This window comes from Typopeltis vanoorti, chromosome 16 (assembly GCF_054136105.1).
Source record: "Typopeltis vanoorti isolate ZY-2024b chromosome 16, IOZ_Tvanoo_1.0, whole genome shotgun sequence".
NCBI lineage: Eukaryota > Metazoa > Arthropoda > Arachnida > Uropygi > Thelyphonidae > Typopeltis > Typopeltis vanoorti.
The window spans coordinates 96,284,496-96,311,722 of NC_143564.1; the positions used below are offsets into that span (position 1 = coordinate 96,284,496).

The following is a 27,227-nucleotide window of genomic DNA, read 5'->3' on the forward strand; positions in this document are numbered from 1 at the left end:
GTTGTTGGTTAGTAGATTACCTAGCAATTCTTATTTTAGCTCTCCAGAATTTCTTAAGTTGCTCACCAAAACCTGCCACATCTTATGTACCACTTGGATTAAATCCTCGGTGAATTTAACAGTACTGTTCACGGATTAAAAGATTCTTACCAAACGTTGTTCCTAATTAAATATAGAAATTATGTTTCGCATATCCTATATTTGGTTTACAGGTATTGTAGCTAATATAAAATACTCAGTAATGATCAGTATTTTTAGCGTTGTCCCGAACAAACATTACGCAACACATCGCTGTGGCTTTCAAAATTAGGTTATCAATTCTTGTTTATAGAAACGCACAATCACGGATTTTTGTAGTGCACCTACCAAACTGCTTAAAGGAAAAAAAAACAACAACTTAAAAATGCTTTTTTTTCGGGTAGGGATAGCTGCAACTGTCACGTGTACCAATTAGTAATCTGATTTAGATTACAGAATAATACTCGGGTGTACAATAAAAAAAGTCTGCTTTGATTAATCACGTTTTTACTACACAAAAAAGTCAATTTCCTTTTGTAAGTTACTCGAATTTGTTTCATTGCCAAACTAAATCGCATCTTAGTAAATATGACATTCACTTCTTCCACAGTAAGCTAGACAGCCAGTTACTGCATTAGCTTTGCAAAAAAAAAAAAAAAGACAATATAGTTCACAGTACTAATTATGTAATTAAATATATTTACTGCTACTAATAATAAATGTATAAACCAACACATCTTTAGAAGCGCACTCTAACCTCCCCACCCCAACCAAATGAACGGGGAAAAGCAACGTTGATTCTTAGCCTTTCTGTAATTATCTTTCAATTAGCCAATTTCCAATGGGATCGTGCCTGCATGGACTAGATGACGGAGGGATGTTTCTTAAGAACGATAATCATTTCTTAAAAGTTTTTATTAAATTTCTCTATTGTTTTTCACCTCGAGCAAAATAAGATATCTATCCATCATAAGAATTCACACAACGTCGACCGACACTTTAAAAGCTATTGGGTCTTATTCCTCTCAGTGATGGATTTCCTTAGCTTAGGGCAAGAGGGGGTCAAGTACGTGGTGACAGTCAACGTTTAGCTCCTCCCCTCGAAGAGGGATGCTCTGGGAAAAGTCAAGCAATCATTTCTCAACCCCTTTTAGTCCCTTTAACAGCAAGGAGTTTTTCAAAGACGATATTGAACATATGGAAAATCTCCTTATATCACAGTAGGTGATGAGAAATCGCATCGAATATGCGAATTCGCTATTTTTACTCAAGGACATCTAAGTATTCTGGTTCCTTATAAACTAACTGGTTTAACTGCTTGTGTATGATGTGCATCGATAAACGATCTTGAGGTCTGAGTTCCCAGCAAGATAACATGAGTTGGTACACGTCATCCGGGCATACTGAAGGCTTAGAGAGAAGTTTACCACTAGTCACTTGTTGGATTACCTAATTGAAAAGAAAAAAGAAAAACGAAATTGACAAAATGCAAATACAGCATCATATTCAAGTGTATGCACAGAAATTATAATATTAAAGAGAAAAATTCAGTTAAATGGTTATATAATAATTTATTTTTTAATATTTAAAGCTAAGAGAATCACCAATGAGATAAAATTGGTCCTGAGGGCACCTTGGAATTTACTTGATATTTAATCGTTCTATCATTTCAGTTACTATGACAACAGGGAGACGTTTCATTTTAATCGATTAACTGGGTTTTTACGTACGTTCCAAATAAGGTCCGGTATATGTTTAAGAGTCAAGTTTAGTCACTTTCAGGTGCAAATATTTTGCTGTTTATGAACAGCCTAATAAAGTCAGACTTCGGCTATGTTTATTAGCATTGCACTCTAGAAAAAGAAACGAAGTTTTTGAAATTTTTATCTTGTTCAAATATTGCAAAGAAACGTTTCTTGGAGAAGTTATTACGTATTTTGTGTAACCTAGTTTTCAAAATAAAATAAGAGAAAATGTATTTAGTGTTTTCCGAAGAGTTACTACGGTGTGATATTGCAGTCAACAGTAAAATGCGCAAGGTCTCTGTTTGTGTGCGTTTATTAGTTTCTCTGAAACAGAAGCGAAAATGTATGCAAGGTTACTTTTGGCAACAAAAATAAGCCCAATGTAAATCGCAGTCAAATTCTACCATCCAAAAAGTTTCTATATTACGTAGAAGTTCGGAGAGGGCCTTGCTCTCTCTCCTAGGGCCGACTGTGTGTGGATATTTTACCAATTTTTTGTTGTTGTTGTTGTTGTTGTTCAAATCTGGTTCATATTTTTTGGGAGTCTGCTGAAATTGAGTCTGTTATAGTGCACCGAAATACAAGTTTGAAATTGAAAACGTGCTAGAGCATAAAAATGTTAATTTTTTTACTTTCTGTTGTACAATTGCAGGAAGTAGAAGAGAAATGTAATGGAAGGAAAGGATGGAGGTAGAGCCTCGAAATAATTACACAGCACGTGTCGATTTCGAAGACTACTACACTAAACTGCGTCGAATAAAATGATCGAGAAATGGGGGGATAGTAGCTATAACAATTCCAATCGACTCGAGACTAAATTCTTATTTAGATAATATTTTCAAAATACCAAAAGATAAAGGAATAAAACCGGGAACTGACAATAGAATTAAGACGGGAAATCCTTCAAGTGGAATTTAGAAACAGGATGAGAACCAAAAGGATAAATTAAATTATACAGAGAAAGTCAGGTTAAAAAAAGCTTGTAGAAGGCAATTCTAACATGATCTTTCTTTCTGATCCTAGAGGGCAATGAAAGGCTTATTTTTGAACCAAAACGTCTTTCTATCAAGGGCCGAAAGCACATAGAAACGTGCTAGAGATTACCTGTCATATGTCTTTCCCTATGCAGTTGTTCCAAGTATCGCCATCCATGCATTGGCTATTGCGAAACTTTAATATTCTTTTTTTCATGTCAACGATCATTTTCATCCATGCAGAATCTCAGTGCTGTTAACTGACGGCTATAGCTTCAATGCTATGCATCTTAAGCTCAGAGAAGACGGCGCTAGTGTTATTTAAGATAGTGGGAGACTCAACTGGTGTGCATATTCCAAACAAGACAAGACAGTTCATTCTACGTAACTTTTAGCATTCCTCGCTCCTCTAGCCATAGGTTCGATCTCTTACTCTTTTCAATCCATTTTCGCTCTGAGAATCTTACTGCGAATATGAATGCCACTAGTGATGTAGCCGAGGGCGAGTTGTTTTTGTCTTAGTTGAACTACCGTGTTTCTTTGCTATAACAACTTGAACTTATGTTTAAGCTTCTATCACGTCATTTATTAATATTTCTTAAACTTAATCTAAACAAGAATGTTCGCACTGCATCGAATTTTGTGTTAATGTAAGTATTACATATAAAGCTACTACAAAATAAAGAAAAACAACATAACTAGTTGCCCGTAAATTAAATGGGTGCTCTGCCAATAAAGGCTTCTCACAAAGTAATGATTTTGTTTCTTACTTCCAGAAACTAACTGATACCAACATCATTATCGGGGTTATATTCATGTAACACCACAGAATTTAGGTTTGACTTAACTTATCTACAACCATTTTTGAATCGCCAAATGCCATAAAAATGTTAGTAACGAGTTATTCATCATCGTGTTTCTTGCAATACATCCCCAAACCTGTTAATTAAGCACATCAAATTGTATGCTTTTGTAAAGCCTACAATAAATAATAGAGAAGGTTTAATATAAATATGTAAAAAAAAATGTAAGTATATAAAAACAGAACCAATACCCGCTTTTTTAATAATTTTATAAAATCTAAGAGAATATTATGAACTCACAGTAAAGAGGTTTAATTATACCCAGAAATTATACCCTTTGTTTAATAAAGTTAAACCATCGTTAGTATTAATGAATGAATAATCAAAAATTCAAAAACCACACTTTAGGAGAATGGTAACTTTTTCCATAGTGCTAAATCGATGAATATTTACACACCTAACTGAGAAAATTGCAATATCAGAATGACAAGATTGCCGCTGCAGCTATAGTGTCTTTAATGTTATCTTTTAATTCTTGCTTTGCTGTAAATTTGGCAATGTACACTATCCTTTTCCTAACTCCACATCAAACCAATCCAACCATATATAGCGGGAATATGCAGTGTACACACACATTTTTTTTTTTTTGTTACCAACCAACCACTTATTTTGGAAATAGAACAGAGTTCTTGGATAATCTGTATTGAAATTCCTCAATACATGCTAAAAGCAGTGCATGATACATTATATGATGCACTAATAGATGTACCTAAATTATCCTTGTACACAAAACACTGACTCAAATATTACGCACAAACTGAATAGGTGAGCTATCTTAATTTAGGTTATCAACAATTTTGTTTAATAAAATATTACACTAAAAAGTTTCTTTTTAAGCATACGTCATTGGGGGCTTTTTTCATTTGCATAAATGCACGGTCGCAGCGTTTCGCTGCATACCAGTTGTATCATACGTAGCTTACATGTAGTGCAGCGCCATGTATCGAACTAGTGGCAACTTTTAGAACTAACGTTGGTTTTTGCGCAAAATAAAATTCCATTGCCGCACACACGTTAAATATAAAACATTCCGCTGATTAATGACCCAGTTACAGTCTTCGAAATATGAACTTTAGTTACCCTGTATATTCAATCAAACGTCAAACTGTTAACTTAGATCATTTCCTTCATCTCGAAACAGCTAAAGAATTTTCCATGCTTGATTTATGAGTTCACTGACTAAACTTCGCTGATCCATCAATTTGTACAAAATTGCTTTGATCAACCGCATTATCAAGTCATTAAATGAGATTATCCCAAAATATATATTCCTCTGCTACATTGGAACCATATTTCAGGTAATTCGCGCAGTTTCATTAAACTGATGATTACGAGGGCTGTTAGGACATCTGATAATTATAATGGGAATAGTTCTGTACTCTTCGACTTCATCTCATGCAAATCTAAAGACCATTTAGATTTGGCATGGAGATCGAAACATCATTGATTTGTCTTACGTGAAGTTTCAATTTAAATTCAGATGCTTTAATCCCACGTATTTCCTTCATACAGATTACCCTAGATTATACAAAGTTACTGTTGACATACTTCTCAACAGCGATATGACAGAACTAAATAAAATAAACCATGAGGCAATATTTCAATTTTTCAGCATACTCCCGACGCAGTTTCGATTTGTGTGTATTACTTCAAAGCCTTTAACCAACCGTACAGTGGAAGTCATCTTCGGTTCGCTTGTTCTCGCGGTTTCCTTAATATAGCAAAGTCGGTATACCAATGTACATGCGTAGGAATTAGCAGCGACAACGTTATTGATAATGATCTCGTTATCTTGGGATTGTCAGTCAATAAATAACACATCCAGTCTCCTTAGATCTCAAGTGTCTGACACTACAGCTATCTTATGCAGTTAGAGGCGAGGGATTATCTTCGTCAATAATGATATCGTGTTGCGGTTGAGTGAATAGGTCTAGATTCGAAACGTCAATGCCTTTTGGGCTTCGTGATTTTCTCCTGATAATGAAGTACGCAGATATTTTCCGGTACTCTTAGCAAGTCATTCATATTGAATGAATACAGTGATTATTATGTGCCTTTGATACACTTTAAGCTACGAGTAGCTTCCTTATGTTTATCCAGATCACTCAGATATTTCAACGGCCTGTGAAGGTCTTATCAATGAGTAATCGAGGGGGGGGGGGTTCTTTATACCTTTCCCCTTTGTTGGACATCTTTCATCAAATTATACCGCATGAAAATCTCTTTGAAAATTCTCAAACATACTTTGTGGTAATTATCTTACGATATTGAGAAACTGTAGTAATTAATGCTTGTTTACAAAAAAATTTCAACGTCCCTTGCGATTAAGGGCTGTATTTTATCAAAGAAAAAACTACAAACTCTCAACGCTTATCAAGTATTAATATAGATTTTATAATACACATTTTGTTTTAGTAATTTTGTAAAAGTGTCATGGCTTTAATGTTTGAAGTCACAACAGATAGCTTTGAAGTTGATGACTGGGCAGAATTTGCACCAGTCACCGTAACATGCAGAGATTTTTTCTGATGCACACGCCGAGCTTGATATAATGCAATTTTTCAAATGAGAAGAAGTGAGGTGTGTATTCATTGAAAACGTGCCTTCGTTTAATTCCTTACGTTCGCTTTATGCTGTTTTTCCGGAAGCAGAGTCAGTGAGATACGTCACTTTCGATGATGACAAACCCTTGAGGCTCATTCTATACTATGGAGACCTCTCTGCGCGAACGGATAAATTACACGATGCTAGAAGAAAAATGACGACATCAACACCAAGATCAAAGAAATGGGAGAAACTGAGAAACAAACCGCTGTTTTCAAAAGAACGCCTAAGAAGGGAAGTCGCTCTGCTGTGCATCAAATAGACCATATCTCAAACAACTCCGCGAAATAAGAGGTGGTGGTAAATAAATAGTGTGAGCGTATCTCGAGAGATGGCTTTGTCCTCTTGTCACTCTTAAAAAAGAAAGTCATGTTTTAATGGATATTCCATGAGTGCTAACATCGGACAATTTCTGAACGAAATCCCATGACTGGAGCTTTTAGATAACCATATAAATAACTATTAATCCTTTTAAAATAAGAAAGAATGCCAGGATAAGAATAATATGCATGTAAATAATATTCAAGATCCTTAAGTTTTATCGTGCGCTTAAAACATTCGTACGAATGTGGAAGTTCTCAAAATCAAATCATGGGCATTTTTTTTTATATCTTGTTATATGAAAGGGACAACGACGTATTAATCAAATACCATGTCCATCGCGAACATATGATTTTGTTGTTAGCAAAAATTGGAATATTGTAAAGAGAAACATGCATAAATAACAGTTTCACACTTGTTAAGCAAGATTTAAGAGGACGTGTTAAAATGTTATTCATATTATTTAGTTAGTTGAAATTACAAGTCGCTCAACACTTTTACTGAACACACTACGGTCCTTTTGAGACATCTCTTGGACTACAATCTCCAGCAGTTTTCTCTATATCATGTAAAATAGCGCAATAAAAGATTTTTTGTGTCAGTTTCTGTTGATTGGCATACTAAGCATCGTGAATATGCCAACGAGAGTGGACGACAATCTCACCATTGAAAATTTTGCCATAAAAATGGAACGAAATCTAAATTAACAGATTAACTTATCAATTATTTTCGATTATTCTAAAATAACAGTTTTATAAATTATCTAAGATTTCTTGTAATAATATGGAACGTTTGATTTGATAGCCCTTCGTTAAACTTAACGAATACTTAAAGAATATTTGTGAAGTCAGTTGGATTAGAGTACATTCTAGTGTACTATGTAACTTTTTTTATTACGGGGAAATAAGTACCGTAAATAAATATACCTGAACCTTGAACCCTGGCACGAAATTTCTAAATCTCGCTTTTTGTGATTAAAAAAGTCTGCATATATCAATTACACTAAAAAAAGACTGAGTACCGAACGTCAAACTACCCAAGATGTCTGGATGAAACACGTGTATTTCGTAAATCCCTCTGCAACATAGACGTAAGTCTTTACTTAAATATTTTTATCTGTCAAAGCTAACACTTTTGTTTGCTTAAAATTTACTGTCCAAGTATAATTTCCTACACTTTTCATAACAAAAAGACAATCCATGATGCGTCTTTTTGTTTGATAAATGCTGGTACAGTTTCAGAAAGCAACATCGGATATATTGTCAGTGGGATCCTGAACTACGTTTAGCTATTTCAGTATGCATTGAATTGTGCTCAATAACTCTGAAATCTCGCATCAGCAGAAAGCTGCATTTAATATATATATTTTTTATCTCATGCATTGCCTCATACATATGGTATTAGTGAAACAAAAGCGCATTTTTTATTCAGGCATCGGTCTTAGGTCAAAACCAAGCAAAAGTGATTCATCTTCAGTACCAGTAATTACAAAAGAATGGGCAATACTCAAAAACATATGTGACATGCCTGGCATCGTCCATTTCAGTTTTTATATTTGTTATTGTTATGGTGTGTTTGATAATTTTGTAAACTGTGCTGATAAAAATGAATTATCCTCTGGCTTATTTCGATTTCCTAAAAGGATCCAGCTTCACTCTTCTACCCTAACTTTTTTTTTTTTGGGGGGGGGGGGGATCGGTTGCATTTATGTGCTAAAGTTATATTAAACTTTAGGTATATGAATCTGTAATTTCTTTACACGTTTAAGAGTGAAAATGAACTAACCAATGCACTTCAAAAAAGGTGTCCGGTTCCGAGCGAGTTTATATGCTTTAAGTTTCCTTCCTTTTTTATTTGTAAATTCGTATTCAAATGATTGTATGAGAGGAAGATGAAAAAGTACATATAAAATATTTTCCAGAAAATGTTTATGTATGTCCAGAAATTCAGCACATAGGATACCAAATTGCATAGGATACCAAATTCAGCACATAGGATACCAAATTGCACTTTAACATAATCTTTTCAGGAAAAGAGACAAGGCGTTAAAATACAAAATGAAAACTCTTGAGCTTGTATTATATGAGTTAAAATAATCTACGAAAGGGTGTTACGTTTGTTTTTTGGGAAGTAAAATATACTCACCTCGTGATTAGAAAGTTCGTACCATGGCTGTTTACCGAAAGTGAAAACCTCCCACAATACGACTCCATAACTCCAGATGTCCGATTCGATGGTGAATTTGCGATACAGAATACTCTCCGGAGGCATCCACCTGATAGGCAGCATGGTATGTCTGCCGACCTGAATTAAAAAGGAAACCATAGTTTAAAATCAATTTTTAATCCATTACTTTGTGCATATAAAATATTTAAATGTACTAAGATTTTACTAATGGATTAATATCTTTAGAAATCGTTCGAAATTCACACAATGCATCATTGCATTAACGTGCTCAAAGAAGCAACCACTTCTCTAAGATATCAACGGGAGGGTTGCCTCAATGAGATTTTGGGAATACACCTTTTGTGAAAGAATTTCATGCTAATCGATAAGGAGAGAACTTGAGTCTTGCTAAAGGTCAACAATAGAGAATGCAAGAAAAAAAATATATTTATTCTATGGAGAGTTACAGAAATTAATTGACTGTATGAACATAGTATGCAATTTATAGTTAGAGAAGTAAATTCAGAATTTAAAGGAAGAAGCAAATTCATTTCTATCATGTTGTGGATGAATGAAATCATGCAAGTAATCATTTTTGACAATCTCAGAATGAAACTAACGTAAATTTCTAAACCATTTTGAAAATTTCTGCGACGGATGGTCACAACAGGAATTAATCTTACAGAGAAATGAAGATGCTAACAAGATCTCAGAAATGAGGAAAGAAAGCGCTTTGAAAATATTATCTGGCTTCTCAGAAAGCATACGACTATATGAGCTACACATAATCGAACTTTGCTTTCCCCCTATAAAAAAGAGAGCTTGAAAGAGTTCGTAAAACAGCTTCTAGTTCCCAATGAAGCAGGCTCTCAAAAAGCATTAAAGAAAAAGACGTTCAACTGACGCTGTTTAAATTTCGCATGAAGTTAAGTGTACTTAATTTTCCACGGAAACCATTGCCTCTGTAAGAAACTGGCTAAACTCGCCTTCGCATTAAAATTACTCAAAATTTTCCGGCGTTCCTAAACAGGATACGTTATTGGGATCCTTCTGTTTTGGAATGAAGCATTCATGTGTGTCATTCTGTCGTCACAATATATGCTGTTTGCTACAGATGTGGTCGCTAATAGGTAGCATCCTTACAAATTTATAAATACAGATAAAAAGAGTCACTTTTGAGAGAAGTAGAAGATGGAGGAAATAATGGTAGTTAAGGAGAGCTACTGCTCAGAATGATTGTTACGTTATGAGCAAGTCTTCAAAAGAATCCTGTGGCGTAGGTGCTTGCTTTCCGAGTATATCTTCGTTGTTTTCAAGAATTCAGACAAGACTTTGCGTATGATAATTCCGAATTGGTGCATCTCAGCTGTAGGAAATTGAAAGAATTAATCCTGACATTAAAAAGCTACTTCGCATCAAAGAAACTTGAAATATAAAAATAAAATAAACACACGCTCTCAACATGACGTACTCGCATTGCTGTGAATCCAAGTCTCTTAGCAAAAACTAAATAAGAGCAACAGAAATAATTTTTAGGACAAAAAAAAGAAAGAAGAAAGCCCAGGAGATGGAATTACAAACTAAATTATGAAAGCCTTTATGGAAAACTCATCTCTGATGAGGAAATCTGTTATCTTAGTGCAATCTGTTTGTTTAGATGGATAGGAATGAGATCGTCATTCAAGGTTGAGAAAAACAAAATGATCAGGAGACTTTCACTAGCCCCAGTGATTTTTATGTAGGAAAAAAAGAGAATACGAAGAGCAGAGGAATAGCCTAGGAATGGGCATGGATTAAAGTCTAGAAATATTTGCTTTCCATTAAGAAAATGAATGCTATTTTGATCGCTAATTATTTAAACAAGGCTCCTTAAACTCTTATAGATGACTTTCATAGTTCCATAATATTGAATTACAAAGGAGACGCATTCATCTAAAATTAAAAATTTTAGAACTGTAATAGAAGCCGGCATAAAATTGCGAATATATCTTTGAGCTTTCTCTCGAAAAATCCAGCCTTACTTGCAAATGCTTGATTATGAAATGCGATTATTTAATTTCTCTTCCACACTGTGAGCTTCTAATATATCAAGACACATCACAAGTGATGAACCCCGGGTCTTTCTTCATAATCAATTACTGAACGTCTTTAACAGAAAGATTATATAAGATGATCCATCACGTTTGCTTGTAATACGATTTAAATAATCATGGGTTTTAAGTTTCCTTTTCGCTATTTTAAATTGGACACGTTTAGGTTCTCTGTGATCGCGAGGGCTCATGTTTTTGATAATTTGATTTTATTTGATAATAAGAGCATCTTCTATTGCGCAGTGTTCATATCAAGAAACTTGAATAAACATCTATTGAATTTACGACAAAATCTGTGTATAAATTAAACAAGAAAATTAATTGAATGCGCATAACTAATCGACAAAGGTCAACACACACAAAGGTCAGTAACAGAATCAAAGAACTGTTAAATATACACCCAAAAATAAATAAATACAAAATTTCAAACGTGATCTGATAGGGAAATGCACCAAAAGACAATCTCTCGCACACTGAAAAATTTCTGTGAGAGGGGTTGTCTGAATAACGGGAGAATGGGCAAACAATCGTATATTTTTATATTTTCCACCCACATCCTAATTGCATTGAAGCTACGTTTTCTGAATAATAAAGAAAGAGAGAATGAGGAATACAATTACTCTTTATGGACTTCGTTTATTGATAATGACTTTAAAAAATAAGCTTTCTAATTCTAACAACTACTTACCCTATAGTAATCCGTGCTATATACATCTCTGGACATACCGAAATCTCCAATTTTTACGACCAGCTGATCGCCAACTAAGCAGTTTCGAGTGGCCAAATCTCTGTGGACGAAATGCTGTGAGGCCAAATAATCCATCCCTAACGCAATCTGCACCGATATTTTTAGGAGTTCTGGTACAGTTAATGGACTGGTTTTCTTGACGTCATTAGCCATCAACATCACGTCTGGGCCACGAGCTCTATAGGTCAAACCAAGATATGTCAAAATAAAATCAGAGTTATTATTAATAATATTAATCATGTTTATGCAACTAAATTGAAGTCATTGTTTATTATGCGTACACCTCAGCATTCATCATATGGAACATTATTTGAACAGCTGGAACTCACAATTCTATCAATAACAAACAACGGCAATTTGACATTTCTGGAAAAAAATATCGCACACATTCAGGAAATTCATTATCCTCTTGCAATGCACGCAGAGTTAATGTGAATTAAAACCAAGCAAATTATAAACAATCAATAAAACTGAAAACATAACACTTACAGAGGGAGTTTTTTTTTTTTTCCCACATTGCTAATCATAGTTTACAGGATAATTGTCTTAGCACATTTCACGTCTGGGTATGGCACCTCATGCTGATGTCATTGTTGTTCGGAATTACCACCGTGTATTTTGGCGTTAATCGTACGTTTTCTTTGGGTCGGTTTGCCTGTTTCATCCCATTAGACTGGCAAACTCATCCTCATGTTTAAAGCCCGCATATAAAGACTTTTCCATCCTAGAGAATTGAAGTCTTCCAATAATGGACATCATCGTTAACCTACAAGCTGCTGAACACAAATTATAATCCCAACCTAAGATATGTTATAACGAGCTCAGTTCGCTTAGCACATTAACGAACATGAAATACCCATTTAATTGCAGTGATAAACTATTAACAACTAAGGGATAAGATTACCATTAATAATAGGAAATTTTTATACTGCCGTCGAGACAAATGTCTTTATTTATAGCTCATGTTAGAAGGCTTTAAATCTTGCGCTGATCGCCTCCATTCACTGTACAGAGGCGATCGTGTTTAGTTCTGCAAAGCTCCAGGAGTCACCACCAATCGCAAGATCAAATAACACTCACGACAGTTTATGAATTTCAAGCTCAAATAACAATCTCGTTAACATAATAACCTGTACGAATGTGCACTGTACACTACCCGTTGCCATTAGCGCAGCGATCTATTAAACAGCGTATTAGTATCGCTTCCCATGGCAGAAAAATACGGTTCTTCGGTGTTTTTTCCTCAAATTTCCAGTATTAATTTTAATGAGAGCTGGCCGTCAAGATTCGTTACGGTAAATCAATATGCCATTTATGTTGTTGACAACATACAGACGACTAATTTTTCATTGAGAATATTCATAAATGGGTTAAATTTATCCAGTCAAAGACGATCGTACTGCGATAAATATGGTTCAAGCTTTCATAAAGTGGATTCTCTAATAGATGGATCTCAAACACGGTATTTGACCTTTAAAAGTAGTTTTTGTGATAGAAAATGGAGGCTGTTTTCAAACTGGTTTCCAAACAAAGTCATCAAGACTAAATCGAAATAATGAATCCATTCTTGATGAACTAACTTTATCTTTTGTCTTTCTATCTCCAAGTGCAGTAACTAATTTAAAGAAAGTCTCGCGTAAAGAAAACTAACATTTTATTTTTGATGAAAAAATATTCTATGAATTAATCGAATTTATATATAAAATCTCAATAAAATTATTGGAAGTAGAGGTATTGCTCTGTATTGGAGTAAAGCTAATTGATGAGTGTGTGTACGCGTGGAAGCTCACAAACTATAAAGAAGGCTGAGATAGCCGTTTAAACATTTACAGATTACCAATGACCGTCGTCTTGTAAAGCATACCGAAAGAAAGATGCTTCTTTCATTTCGGTATTATTATTACTTTCAGTATAATTAGTAGACAAGATATAGCTAAAAATTATACCAATTACAACTTAAAAGGTTTAATCATCTACCTATCCCTATCAATAACAAAATAAACCAATCCACTCAAATACAACTTAATCATAGCACAAACTAAAATTAATGTATAAGGTGATAGAAAATTCTTCAGATGATAGAAAAAAAAAACTTCAGATGATAGAAAATCCCAGTAATGTACAAGTTATTCTACTTGTCTCCTCGCACTTAATGTGTGTAGTGTTTATATTTTTAAATTATTACTAATGCTGTTTCTTTGTATTGCACAGAGTTGAAATACGCACTCAGGTATTTGTTTCAGAATCACACACACACACACACTGATTTTTATATTCTGGTTGGCATTCGCTTAACTCTGTTGCTATATAAAACACTAAAATTAATATAGCTGCGAAATTCCGCACATCCATTTGCTGACAATAAGACGTGGGGAACTTAGCGTCTGGAAGAGACAAAGAAAGGTGTTATCTTAGTAATCCGAAAGATATATACGTTTGTGACATGGAAAAAGATTACTTGATCCCCGAACAGCAGTAGGCGACGTTATCAGTCAATGAAAATATGAAGGTACCACCTCGACCAAGAAATGTCAAGCCTTAAGAAGCTAACATCAACGGACCAAAGGTTGCTTGGAAGGATGGTACGTAAATCTCGCGAGTTCATTGTGCAAATGATCCAAAAGACTTCAAAGATCGGTGTGGATTCAGGCCAGTCATTGAACTCTACTGGAAAATATCACCCATGACAATCAACTGTGTAGACTATCCTGGTGTAAAGAACATTTACTCGTGCAGAGAATGTTGGAAATAGGTGATGTGGAGGGATGAATCATGTCCTATCCAATGAATGAGTGCGGATGCCAGGAAACCTTTATGCTGAAGGATATCATTACATCCTTAATATTCATTAACGTCTCTGACAATCACTTATGTTGTAATCAGTAAGCATATACATCATTTAAAAAAACGTACATGAACATCACTTTTTATGCATTTAAATCTCGCGGTACTTGTGTATGATAGATTTCGACAATGTTTCGTGTTTGGGATTAGCATAAAATTATGTGGAACTTGTCCTTTCTAGTACTAACACTTCATTACCAAAAGAAGCTTGTTACAGCTGGTTTTAGGATAACTTTACTACAAAAAGCAGATCTAAATCCGTGATCTTTTGCTGTGGAATATACAGATTTTTCAGTAGATAAAAGAAAGAAAAATAATGGCTGTTACACATTGATGGTTCCAAAAAAAGGAGTCCAGTCTTCGCAGATCAAAAGAACGTGTCGAGTACTGATTTTCAATAGTAGTAACACAACATGAGTTGTGTTGGGTGCAGTTGTAAAATTCGCCGGCATAACAGCGACATCAAAGAGTGCGCTAATAACAAAGACCGTTTGCCTGTTTTCAGAAATAAAAACAAAATCTATTAGTGCATAACTTCGTATTATTTCAGTGTTGGAGAATGTAATATTGGTCTGACAAAGTACTGATGCCTATTTCGTCGAAAAAACGAAACTAAAAGATTCTTTTTCACTAATATCAGCGTGGAAAGCTGAAACATAGACTGTATGAATCCACGAAGTTAAAGGAAACCTTTCAGACTGTTCTAAGGGATCCCTAAAAATGACCCTAATGTCTAAATATACACCCTGTATCCAAACCATTAATATGTGTGACGTCTATAAATTAGCAAATGATTAAATTTCGAAAAGAAAAAAAATATATACTTTCGCACCTCAGAAAATTGTTCAGGTCTCCATGTTCCATGTATTCAAACACCATCATTAGTGGATCGCCATCGCTGGACACACCGTAAAATTTGACAATGTTTTCGTGCTCCAAAGTGGCAAGAAGTTCGGCTTCTCTGTTGAAATCTATCCTTGCGTCTTCTTGATTCATATCTTTCAATGTTTTTACGGCTACTAGCGTCGTGGGTTCTTCCGGAGACATGTAATCCACTGTTCCAAGAAACACTCTTCCAAATGCACCTTCTCCGAGGGTCTGAATGAAACTGATTTTCTCACGAGCGATGTGTCTAATTTCTGTAACAAATAAGATAAATTTTAAAAAAAGTTTTTCGAAAAAAAAAAAATTAAAAGTGCTTCTAAAAGTGGTTGCAATAATTTCGAACATTCTTTCTACAGAATAAAATATAAATTTTCTAAAATTAATATACAATACTTTTTAAGTTACATTTGGAAATATTCTCATAGAAAGTATGTAATTTTAGTATTTTAACTTTTTTTTCCACAAGTTTGCGGTAAAGTTTCACTAGAAAGTTAGAACAGTTACCTGAAACAAATGCCTTCTCATTGTTTTTGGAATAATTTGGATTATCCACCATCTTGGCAGGATTCAGGGGTATTTTTTCCCTTATGGCAATGCCACCTCTTTTTCGGATAGTTTTAGGACAGAGTAGCCAACACAGGCTGGATGGTATAAAGCAAATTCTACTTCTCTGTAAATCCGGAAGCTCCCGGTATCTTTTGAACAGGATGAAGCACACAATTCCAAAAATAAGAGACAGAGCGACACACACTCCAATGACAACCAGGACCGGTAACTAAAATTACATTAATATTGTTATTGACGTATCGTATACGAAACAAAGGCTATTTTCCGAGTGAAAAAACTCAGTTGTATTTTTATGTTTGTTTGATATGAAAAGTTACATTTTGTAAATTTTATACTAATAGAGTGAGTAAATGATTCACAAAATCACACAATTATAGCAGCAATTTATAATTTATTAATTATATCTCAACTGATTTTTCTCATTTGTTTTTATCGTGCTAGGGCTCTCCTAACTATCCAACCCCTGCTAACGAGGGAGTTTGGGTTAGTGAGCAATATCCTTTCAAGCTTCACTTTGTGTGTACCATCCCTGAGTGCTTTTCGATTTTTCATTGATATCAGACTACGCATAGAAATGAAAACTATGAAACTCACCAACAACTTGTTTGTCTCCCCATCTACGTGGTCCTTTATAGCAGACATTGGTGGGGTGGCAGCAGGGTGTGGGCGGTCCCCAGGAATATCCATCTGTGGTCCTTCTGGAACTTTACCTTTAGTAGAAAAAGACAATTTATATCATCTTAATATTTAATTATTATTTGACAGTAGACTATCGTTTATAGTATTAAAATATCACATAGTTCTATATATCAAGAAATTTAATTTTCTTTTTACGAAATTTTAAAAAGCATGCATGATTTTGTAGAATGTAATTTAAGTATTGTGTTATCGTTCTATGATGTCCGCTAGATATTTGATTATGGTAGCCGACTAGAGAAACCTTTTTGTTTTCCAGGTGACTCTCGAGTTAGTCGATCTCTGATGATGGGAACCATCAGAGGCCGCTGAATTATGACTGTCAAATCGCTTGGGTTGTTGTGGCCAGTTTTGTAGACAGGAGAAAAAAAGCCTTCCACCTCTCTATGAGAATGGATAATTTACTTTCAGATTAAAAAATTCTGATAAAAGTCCTACACATTCTTGACGGGATTCAACCCGAGGTCAATATGGACTGAGCCACGGTGCCGAAAAATAGTCATGTACGGACATAATGGAATGTAATACGTTATCTTATATAATGTAATTTTATATTACTTTAATATGTACCAGGTGTTCCATTTTATTGCTATTTTACTGGTAAGAACCAGTAAAATACATACATCCGTGATGCCTTCATAAGGACGACAAGGCAGTTTATCCTTCGGCTAGAAAGATGGTCGACACCCCTTAGACATCATAGAAGATGATTCAACTGAAAGTGAGTCATCTGGTCGTACCCTCTCCGAAACCTGGATTTTTCGTCAGCAATACGTGCAAAGTGGCCGGTGAACACAAGTCAGCAGACGCAATGCTGGCTGCAATCTTGGTTGTTTCGACTCTAATTGCAACTAAACAATGAAAGACTAGAAGGTATTAAGAAGTTCTGTGCGTTGTGTAAGGCTGACTTCTATTAAAGATTATTTTTTTCTAAAATTTCTTTGATGTATTCGTGTGGAATAATTCGAATCAGCATATTCTATACTGGTAGGCGTATACAGGCCATAATGTATGACAGTTATATGTACAGACAGCTTTATCTCATGCATTTTAGATTCCTTTTGTTTACTGATATTTTTCACATATGAAAGATGTTCCTGTACAGATCCCAAATAAAAGTCCCTCTATCAGAGCAAAATAGTTATACGCATGTAGGCTGGACTGTTTAAATGCTTACAGATTTTGAGAACCGCGTCTACAAAAAAATCTCCCCACAATTGTCCTTCTTCACGCCTAATATCCCTAAACTGGATAGGAAATAGTAAATATAAAAAGTGTATCATTAAAATACTATTATTTCGTTATTTTGATTTTTGCAGTTCTAAGGCTACTGATTTAAATTGAACTGTATAGGAATCCATATTGTATTGTTAATGGAATTATAGATTCGAAGATGTTAGGATTTAGATAAAAAGTAAAGTAGCTCGGCTAACGAACAATACAAGGAACGTAATTCAATGGGGAAGTTCCCTATATTATTTATATAAACCCTATATAAACAAGAATATAATTACTTGAAGTGTCATTTACTTTCTACGCGAAAAATGACTGATTTAGTTGATTACTTGAATCGGTCCATCTTCTTAAAGAAAAGTGGAATTTAGGACACACAGAGATTTAATACGTGTGATGTTCTTAGACATTCCTTATAACAGACTGACGATATCACAGTACGGTAAATTGATGTTGAAGTCTGTGTCTACTGGGCACAGTTATCAATACACTGTCAACAATGAGACAAATCGATATTACGCTGATGGTTAATTTTAAGATATGAAATCTTTAGGTTTTCATTATGATTATTTTCGGAGCTACCTATCCATTCAAGCTACGAAAATAAAAAAACATTCACAGTAATCAGACATAAGTTATCTTAGTTCAACCTCGCTATTAATTGCTTTAGCCATAGACTTCAATTACTTATGTGACAGTTGTAGAAAATTTTCATTTTAAAATCAATCAAGTTATGGAAAATATACTTTTGATAAATGCTTACCTTTGTGGATTTGAGTTTCTACTGAAACGTTGGCCATTCCATACTCATTAGTAGCTACTAAAGTGTATATGCCATCACTGAGGTACGTGACTTTTTCCATCTGAAGACAACCTTTGATGAATGAATAGAAAGACAATTTAAGATGGTTGCTTATTCATCAAAATAACAAAAGTAATGGAAGAAAGATGAGAATTTAAGATAACCTACGAACAATTATATGAACATTAAGAATTCTGAGTGCAACAAATAGTTGTCTACTGAGTAGGGAAAACTCGCGACATAGCAATAAATCTAACCGTGCTTTGAATTTTCTGTTAACTATTCAGACATTTAAATCTCTTGCCATTAATTAATAAGATGTTTTGTTAGTTTTATCAGTGATATTCTGCAGTTCTTTATAGAAGACGTCGCGTTTTCCCCTTATACATAAGCATTGATTGTTAAGCTGCTTATTGTTTTGCCTAAATTCCTAATAGATCTCATTTCAGTACTTGGGCAATATTTTTCCGTATAGTTTTATGTATCTAATGAGAATACTTGTTTTTCGCTTTCCCTTGACTCCACTATAGACTATAGTTGTTTGTTTCATTGGACAAGTCTTTATGTTGGCTTGGTTTAGTTAGTTGCTCAACTTAGTGAACAGATCATTAAACTAGTCTTCGTGGACGATGTTTTACATGAGTATATTACTTTTTATATATTAATATGATCAACAAAGAATGGAATATTTCTAGGCCAAACCTCTTGAGCATTGACGGCTAACCAAACATTCACTCAAGATCGTCTTCATTCACTCTGTAACGTGTTCGCAAATGTTTTACTTCTGACACAACAAAGAAGCCAAATGTCGGCAATAAATAAAAATACCTAACTTGGGTCGAAAGCCGTGTTACCACTTTCGCAGCAATGTGCTTGCTCTACGATGCACAAGAAATATTGCAGGCCGTTTAGAAAATCGTAAACGAAATATCGATCGTTGTATACAAGGATCAACAAACGCTGTTGTACGAATACGTATCAAACACGTCCACCATTCTCTATTATATCAACGGCCAAAGTAACTTTTTTTTGTAGCTTTTTAGAAACTGGTTGGAAGTTTGTGGCACGTGATTTAGAATGACAACGAACAGCTTTAATTTTCATAATCTAGCAACGATGTCAGTTCGAATTTTCACTGAAAATTTCAACGGAGGAAAAATATTGCGAGACATCTACGTATAAACGTGCTTTGAGGTTGACATGCGTCAACCATTCTAATTTTCTAAACTGTCTTTAATTATTTACTGCAACCATAAAAATAATTTAAAAGCGTGTAAATGTACAGCACGACTGAATAATAATAAATAGAAGCAAGCTAGCTTCAGCATGCAATTGTTTGTTTACCAAAGTTTATTTTTGCGTTTGAAATTATCAATTAGGCTACAGTAATTTTATAACAGATTATTGTGCATTTCGTTGTTAGAACGATAAAAGATGCTGAAGTCATTAATATTTTATAAGATATCCTGAACTGTTACTAGAAGTCATGCAATTAAATAAGGATATATATCATTTAAAATATCAGTCGAACTCCTTAAAAGGTTCTCTCAAACAGCCACGAAAAGTAACAAAATAAAATAAATCGAAATATTTTATGCTTTCTTTACCAGTGAAGCTGAAAGTATCAAAATACCTTATGGTGCAAGAACAGATCGATGTATTTTTGTTTTTTATTTCGCCATTTTAATAGCTTTCAAGATATGAAGTGATATTTTCAAAGAAATCTATATTGGATGGGCTAAGAGAATTTTTGAATTTTTTATTATTTTTTTACGTAATTCAGAAACCCTCATGTAGAGAGCAGGGCAGTGATATCACACCGTGCGATGAAATTCATCGACCATCTAAGGTCAACCACATGCATTTCTGCCCGCGGCGTGATTTTGCGAATACTACCAATTTCAAGCATTTTGTTTATCTATATACTCTCTGCGGCCTGCAGTACATATTTTGCCAAACAAAATACCTAGAATGTAGTACATGGGCAAGAGCGCCGTGATATCTGATGAGAATTTATCCTGATAAAAACTGGCTATAAGTTTTACTTTGTTTCTCGGGTATATTTAGCTGAGTTGTCAGTAATTCTCTCAAGAATATCCCAAATATATGGATTTAAATAACTGAAAAGTTCTGCCGGTGTTTGTGAAACACTTTACTGTTACATGGATGGCAGTTTCACAATTTTCACAAATAAAGCTGAAACAACTAAGGTCATAAAAGGAGTGTCTTGTGTGTCTGCTACTCGTGTTTATCTTTTCCACTGGATAGAGAGAATCGCACCAAAGAGAGGGACATTTTCTAGATATCTCTCTACTTCAAACGCTTCTTGAATCGCAGGTTTCACGTCAATCATCCGACACGGCCACTGCAGTGTGGATATATATATATATATATATATATATATATATATATATATATATATATATATATATAAAGCAGTTGAGTACGTGGAGACAATAATCTTACACAACATGTGTAAGATGCTTGCTCCACGTACTCAACTTAATCTGCGGTATTGCTATGGTGATGATCGTATTTGACACATGCAATGAACATAGATTTTGCTATTCATAACGTTGTGTATTTATAAACTGTAATCACTTTTCAGGAATAGAAGAATAGTAGAGATAAAGAGAGAGGACGAAATAGAGAAGCAATTAAAATGTTTATAATAATGTCATCACTTAGCAAAGAGATGACCAGTAAATTCTCTACGTGTTGCGAATATGCATTGGAGCATGCTGAATCTTCGATAATGTGTAAGATATGGTTAACTGCTAAGGCAATGCAATATGATAAAGCTCATTACTATGCCACTGCATATTGGCAAAACCAATAGAGGACATCGTATCCTAGTATTCTGAATAGATTAATATAAATAAGAGAATTATATTCGTTTATATTTTTTTTCATATGATATGAAATGTATGAAGAATGGCGAGGCTCTGACTAATATTTAGTTGGGACGGCAAAAAGATTATCATCATTGTTACGTGACACCTCCAGGGAGGGCACCTGCTCTACAACTCTGTCTCCACCACTACAATGAACCGCAACTACCCCACCGCCATCTACCGTCCACCAACAACACTAGTATTTTCATAGACAATCACAAACATCCATACCCACTGCGGGATTTGAACCCGCGGCCTTTTGGCTGGAGAGCGGATACGCTATTTATACTCCCTACTTCTTATACCTCCTTGACATTATTGAGCCTAATTCACACCGGATAAAAGAAACAGAAAACCCAATTCATTGGTCTGAACAAGTTACAACACAAAACTAACCTTAGTACATTTAATAAAATAGAAGTCGCCACTAATTTTACTAATCTCTTCGAAACAAATTTAAAAATATACTATTACTATAAATAGTTTTATATTTTTCTTTCTCTTTAAGTAAAATTTTCAAAAATTGTTCATATTCGATCTTTTATAGATCTATACATCAAATGAAGTAATTAATACAAGCTAAGGATGTTTATGAGAGTCACTGCGCTCCTATTGTTTTAAAGATAGGGAAAGAACACTTTTTTATAATAACACATCCGTGAGAATTGTGAGTTAACATAGCGTCTTGAAAAAATCATGTATATAAATATGAACAAGATATTTTGTGCAATCAATTTTGAATGCCTGAGAAATATAGAATCCATTTGTATTTCAGCACATCGCAATTCGGTAAACATTTTGCGATTACTCTTCAGCAATTTGTTCCTCCGCCATCTACCGCCCCCCCCCCCAAATAAATAAAGCTGATTCTCAAGTCACTGGCTACCTCCACTGCAATATAACACAGCTAAAGACTCTTTTCGATTTCACGAAAAGACAGAATTTTACTATATTTCATATATCGTAAAAAACGGAATGTTGTGACAACTGACATGGAGATGACAAAATCTCGTTCGCAGAATTCTGGTCTCCTGCCATTCAACTATGTAATAACTTTTCATTTCACTGCCTGTTTCTGACGTGAATGTATACTTGCGTATTGTCCTTTCAACGGTCCGAAGACTGAAATTTGCTCGCGTCGTAGTCTGCCTCAATGGCAGAAACAATCAAAAATCTACTTTTTCCAGAAACTCCCCATTTGGTTGTACTTATGTTCGGTTGTTACTCATGTTGAAGTCCTTTTGTCAGTTGAAAACTGTTTTGATTATTGAGACTATGGAGATACTGATTTAAGTACTCCGATGTTACATTTCGACATTGATCTACGTGAAGCAAGTTCAATCGCGCGCAGTCGTCTTCTTACAAAATGTAGTCATCGCTTCTCCGAGTGTAAAAAAAAATCTTTTGAACTTTTGATTAGGACGATGACGACTTTTACATCCTGGACCTATCTCAGCATATTTAGACAACGATCAATCTTCGTGGAACCTTTCATTCACACATTTCGTGGCAGTTCTGTTCGCTGTTCTGAATTGTGACTGAAGCAACTACGGCTTTAGTCGTAACATGAGAGTGGCTAAGAGTATAAATGGATGAAATCAAAGACATTAGAATACACATTTGATGCGTTAATGAACATGTTATCAGCGTCCATACTGGAAAGTAGTCAGTGTGAGAATCGAAACTGTCAAATATCCTGAAGGTAGTAACGTAAACTTTTTTTTTTTCACCCTCGCAATAAAAGGTTTTGTATTGGCAAAGGTCGCCGAAATCTCCATAGCATCCCCAAACAATGTAGAATATAAGATATATTGTGCTTGGGAGACTAACAAGCTAATCACATGGAGAAATTAGAGATTGGAATCTGGAGGCTTGATTTTTCACATTGCAAAGAAAATCAAAGCACCGGCACGACATTTAACAACACCACAGAAGAAATTATATGATGATTTCAATATCCTGCATTGGTATTATGGATAGGTCAAGGGTTACGTAATCCGGGAATTCTAGCCTTTATTATCTAAGCCGATTTGCACTCAAATAAGTACGTTAGTAGTCTCCCACCGGGCGATCGTGTTCATCTACTACTTTCTAACCATCAATACCAGAATGAATCACGAACCACGGATTGATGGTAGGAGAACGGTAATATTGAATAAGTCCACTGGGCTAACCAAGAATGATATTGAACGACATGTGAACAGTAGTCGTTCACTCATTTACTTTAGAAGAAATGAGTAATCGCATAAGTCACTCCAATCTTATCAACAATCAGTAAAGCAGACTGTTAAAATTTCTCTATCGAAAATACGTGTTGTTTCAATGAAACAACACGTATTTTCTGCTGGATTTTAGCAAAACAGTGTTCTCGAGACAATGGTAACCATGTAAACAGTTATGAACGAAGCCCGCATGTACTATAGAACAGCGTTCATCAACCTTTTTACACCTGCGGACCGGGGAAAATTGGAGAAATATTTCGCGGACAGGATGACGGCTAAGACATAAACCAATGCAGATAGTATTTTATTTATTAAATCCAATGTTATAAAATTACAATTTTTAGCTAGTGCGACATCTGCGGCTGCTTAGAGGTTTAGAAAAGTTGATCTACGTGGCTGGAGCGTTGTTTCTGAGAGACAATGCTCTGCAATAACATCCATTCGATTTCTCTGTTTGGTTTTTATTACTGACATGGCTGAAAAAGTCTTTTCACACAAACAGGAAGTCGAGAAAACGATCAACAATTTTATAGCTTTATAACTCAGAGATGGATATTCTCTTTCGAGTGATATCCAAAATTGAGACAATGATTGCATTTTATGTCTGGACACCAGAGTGACATCAGAAGACAACTCGATCAATTTTTCTTTTTCACGAGAATCAAGTGCGAATGATTTTATATCTTCCAAGAAGGGATTATTAATCCAGAGGTTACCTTTAACGAGGATCCTCATTTTCAGGGAAATAATTATTAAAGTTTTCTGCCAACGCCCTTAAATGTTGACTTACCACCTCCCTTCTGCACGGAGAAGGAGATGTTGGTGGTGTGAGTTCATACTCTCACACAGTGTCGTGAACAGCCTGGAATTCATAGCTCGACTACAAATTTCATTGATGATCTTCGCCGCGTCATTCATCACAGTGTTTAGGTCAGTAGAAAGCTTCTTTGCAGCTAGGTGCTCCCGGTGGATTATGCAGTGAGTGAACAAAACCCTTGGGTGCTCGACTTCCTTTATTTTCGCAACTACTGCTGAGCGACGTCCAGTCATGCTCGCAGCACCGTCAGTACACACTATGACGCATTTGCTCTAGTCTAAGTCCTGCGTTTGAAAATACCTGTCAAGAGCATTAAATATCTCTGAACAAGTGGTCCGTCCAGGCAACAAAGAAGTTTTTCCCTTAAGTCTTCATCTTCACTATACCTCACGAAGCAAAGTAGGATAGCATGGTTACTCATGTCCGTTGATTCATCAAGTTGAATCGCGTAACATCTCGATTTCCTTATCCCCTCTACAACTTGCTTTTCAATATCGGTGGCCATGTCAATAATTCTCATCTGAATGGTGGTGTCCGAAAGCGAATTAGCCTCCAGTTTTTTAGTGGCTTGAGGACCCAAAATTTCTCGACGACATCTAAGATGCAAGGTTTCACTAACTCCTCATCAATAGTAAATGGTTTTTCCGTTTTAGATATTCGAAGAGCAACTAAATAAGACGCTCGACATCATACTTTTCATCTGGTCACGTAATCTTTGAAAAACGCCAAGTGGCTTACTAATAAAATCTCTATGCTTCGAATGCAGATGACGAGCAAGTTTGGAAGGTTTCATAGCGTCAGTTGACATAATTTCGGAACATACTACACACAAAGGTCGTGGCGATAGTTCATTGCCAGGGGCTACAATGAAACCAAGCTTTAAATAGTCCTTGTCGAAACGCCTAACAAAGTTTCCTTTTCTTTTTTTCGGTTTGTATTGCACATTCTGAAGTAACAACAGTTTTCTTTGTTTTCTTCTAAACTTGAAGCACTAGTACTTGGCATACTTTCGGTACCACCACTACTTTTCTCCTGAATATTGTCCTTGCCTCTACTAAAGAAGGTTAAAAGGTTTCGCTGTTTGACTTTTTTTGTCTCCATTTTGTAGGGTTTCAAATTTTACGAAAAAAATAACTTGGTTTCCGAAATACCACAATACGGACGAGCGCGATAAAATAAGAATTTTTTGCGACGTGTCGTGGACAGGCGTTCTGACTCAATACTGGCGTTCGACCGCAGCACACTTCGCCTATACTTCGGGCGCTACATTGTCGCGCGAAGCGTCCCCCTCGCCCTGCAACAATGTAGCACCCGAATCATGTAGCCGCTACATGATTGGGGGAAAATTTTGGGTGCACCGCCAGGAAATTTCCGCGGACCACAGATTGAAAAACAAGGCCACTTTCATGTCACCGTTAATGACTAATATTAAAATAAGAATTAAAATAAAAACTAACATTACGCTGTTAATATTAGTCATTAACAGAGACATGAAAGTGTGGATCAAAGCTCATTTCGATTGAATTACTAAGTATCACGTTTTCCATAACCTAACAAAGTTTCTTCTAAATGGTAGTTAATTTATTCTGAACCCGAATAGAAGTTTTTAGTTGTTCTTACCTTCTGCTAGATAGACGTCATTTGATGTATATGCATGCTCCAAATCCTTAATATTTTCGCTCAACTCCAAAGGCTCGTTATTGAAATACCAGGTGCGATTCGGATGAGGATAGCCCGTCACCCGATATTCAATACACCAGTAAAAGCTTTTATCAAGTGCCAATGCTAATTGCAATATTCTGGGCGGAGCTGGAACGATAAGTCATTGAAAAAATATCATTCATTTACTGAAACGGTATATAATTTATGAATCATTTACTAAATCTAATAAGTAAACGGGATAACATACTTGAATAGATAATCTAAACTACAATTTAGAATGCAAGAATTTAGTCAATCATAACTAAATGAACAAAAAATGTTTATTTAGGTAATGAAAGGTATTTGTCAATTCCTATTGTTTTGTGGTATACTACAAAAACAACAGGAAGGCGACTTACATAGTAAAGAGATAAACTTAAGAAACCCAAGTTTATAAAAGTACAATTCAACATGAAGATTCGAGCTTCCTCCACCTTTGCCATATTGCATTAATTAAAAGTAACAACCCAGAAACACAATTTCGTCAATTTCTTAGCACTTGGTTTTGAACTGGTTGGAAATTCTCCCATGGGAAGAATAAGGCTATGAGTCACTGTTTATGTCAATGGCGTTATTTTTAGACTTGCCGATTTGGTTTTCCTGGAATAAAAATCCTGTCTTCGTATGAAACTTTCCAACTCACCTTCGCTTGAAAAGTTCTTATAAAAAGTGCCTCGAGATCTATTCTAGAAAGTCCGAAGTTTCTTCAGTCAGAGAAGTATTGTTCTCTGACTTCTACCGCACATCACGTATGGTGTGTGCGGTACACCACACGCGAGGCTCCTTGACCTGACAGCTCTATTTGGTTCGTCAGATGACACGACACCACGCTTGATATCGTATATGGAATAAATAGATTTAAATAGTTTGATACGAAGACAATATTTGAAATTTTTAAAGGGAATATATTTTTTTCGGTGTATATGTCATACACACGCCACTCAAAGACTTTTTGAAACCATCTTTATATTGTATATGCAATTTATATTCTATATATATATATATATGGGTGGGAATAAATTTTTAACTTGGGTATA

At 35.1% G+C, this 27,227-nt stretch overlaps 1 protein-coding gene across 1 annotated transcript in view; it reads right to left on the reverse strand.

The window, feature by feature from the left end:
- Positions 1-1,037: 1,037 nt before the first annotated feature.
- The window catches only part of LOC150098203 (high affinity nerve growth factor receptor-like), a 192,416-nt gene continuing 166,226 nt past the window's right edge, over positions 1,038-27,227 (reverse strand). The window contains 8 exon segments of the mRNA XM_090406278.1: positions 1,038-1,467; positions 8,671-8,829; positions 11,470-11,707; positions 15,206-15,512; positions 15,757-16,033; positions 16,420-16,535; positions 18,518-18,628; positions 26,110-26,298. Coding sequence (XP_090262404.1) covers positions 1,282-1,467; positions 8,671-8,829; positions 11,470-11,707; positions 15,206-15,512; positions 15,757-16,033; positions 16,420-16,535; positions 18,518-18,628; positions 26,110-26,298 — 1,583 coding nt within the window. The 3' untranslated portion in view covers positions 1,038-1,281.